Source organism: Neophocaena asiaeorientalis, unplaced genomic scaffold (assembly GCF_003031525.2).
Source record: "Neophocaena asiaeorientalis asiaeorientalis breed wild unplaced genomic scaffold, Neophocaena_asiaeorientalis_V1.1 scaffold90, whole genome shotgun sequence".
Lineage (NCBI taxonomy): Eukaryota > Metazoa > Chordata > Mammalia > Artiodactyla > Phocoenidae > Neophocaena > Neophocaena asiaeorientalis.
The window spans coordinates 1,817,235-1,817,515 of NW_020172445.1; the positions used below are offsets into that span (position 1 = coordinate 1,817,235).

A 281-nucleotide genomic window follows, 5' to 3' on the forward strand; every position below is an offset into this window, starting at 1 on the left:
GGGTGGGGGCCGGCCGGGGTCTGCGCCTACCGTCGTTGTGGCCGTAGCCCCAGCCGTGGTGGCCGGTCATGCTGTTGCCGTCCCCGCAGCCGTGCACCTGCCGGCTCGGAACCTAAACCCCAGCCGCATCCCCACCCTGGCCCTGCTCGGAGCACTCTCCCTCCTTACCTCCAGCCCGTGTACAGGCTCTGGGGCAGGAGAAACGGCCAATGCTGAGGGCGGCCTCTGTTTCTCCACATCCCATCTATTCCCCAGGCTTGTCACTGGGCAGTAAATCCCAC

General features: G+C 66.9%; 1 protein-coding gene across 1 annotated transcript in view; it reads right to left on the reverse strand.

Moving 5' to 3' along the window:
• CA7 (carbonic anhydrase 7) overlaps positions 1–70 on the reverse strand; it is an 8,584-nt gene extending 8,514 nt beyond the window's left edge. Inside the window, exon 1 of the mRNA XM_024733522.1 lies at positions 31–70. Within this exon, the coding sequence (XP_024589290.1) occupies positions 31–70 (40 nt within the window). The remainder of the gene's footprint in view (positions 1–30) is intronic.
• Between the last annotated feature and the right edge of the window lie 211 nt (positions 71–281).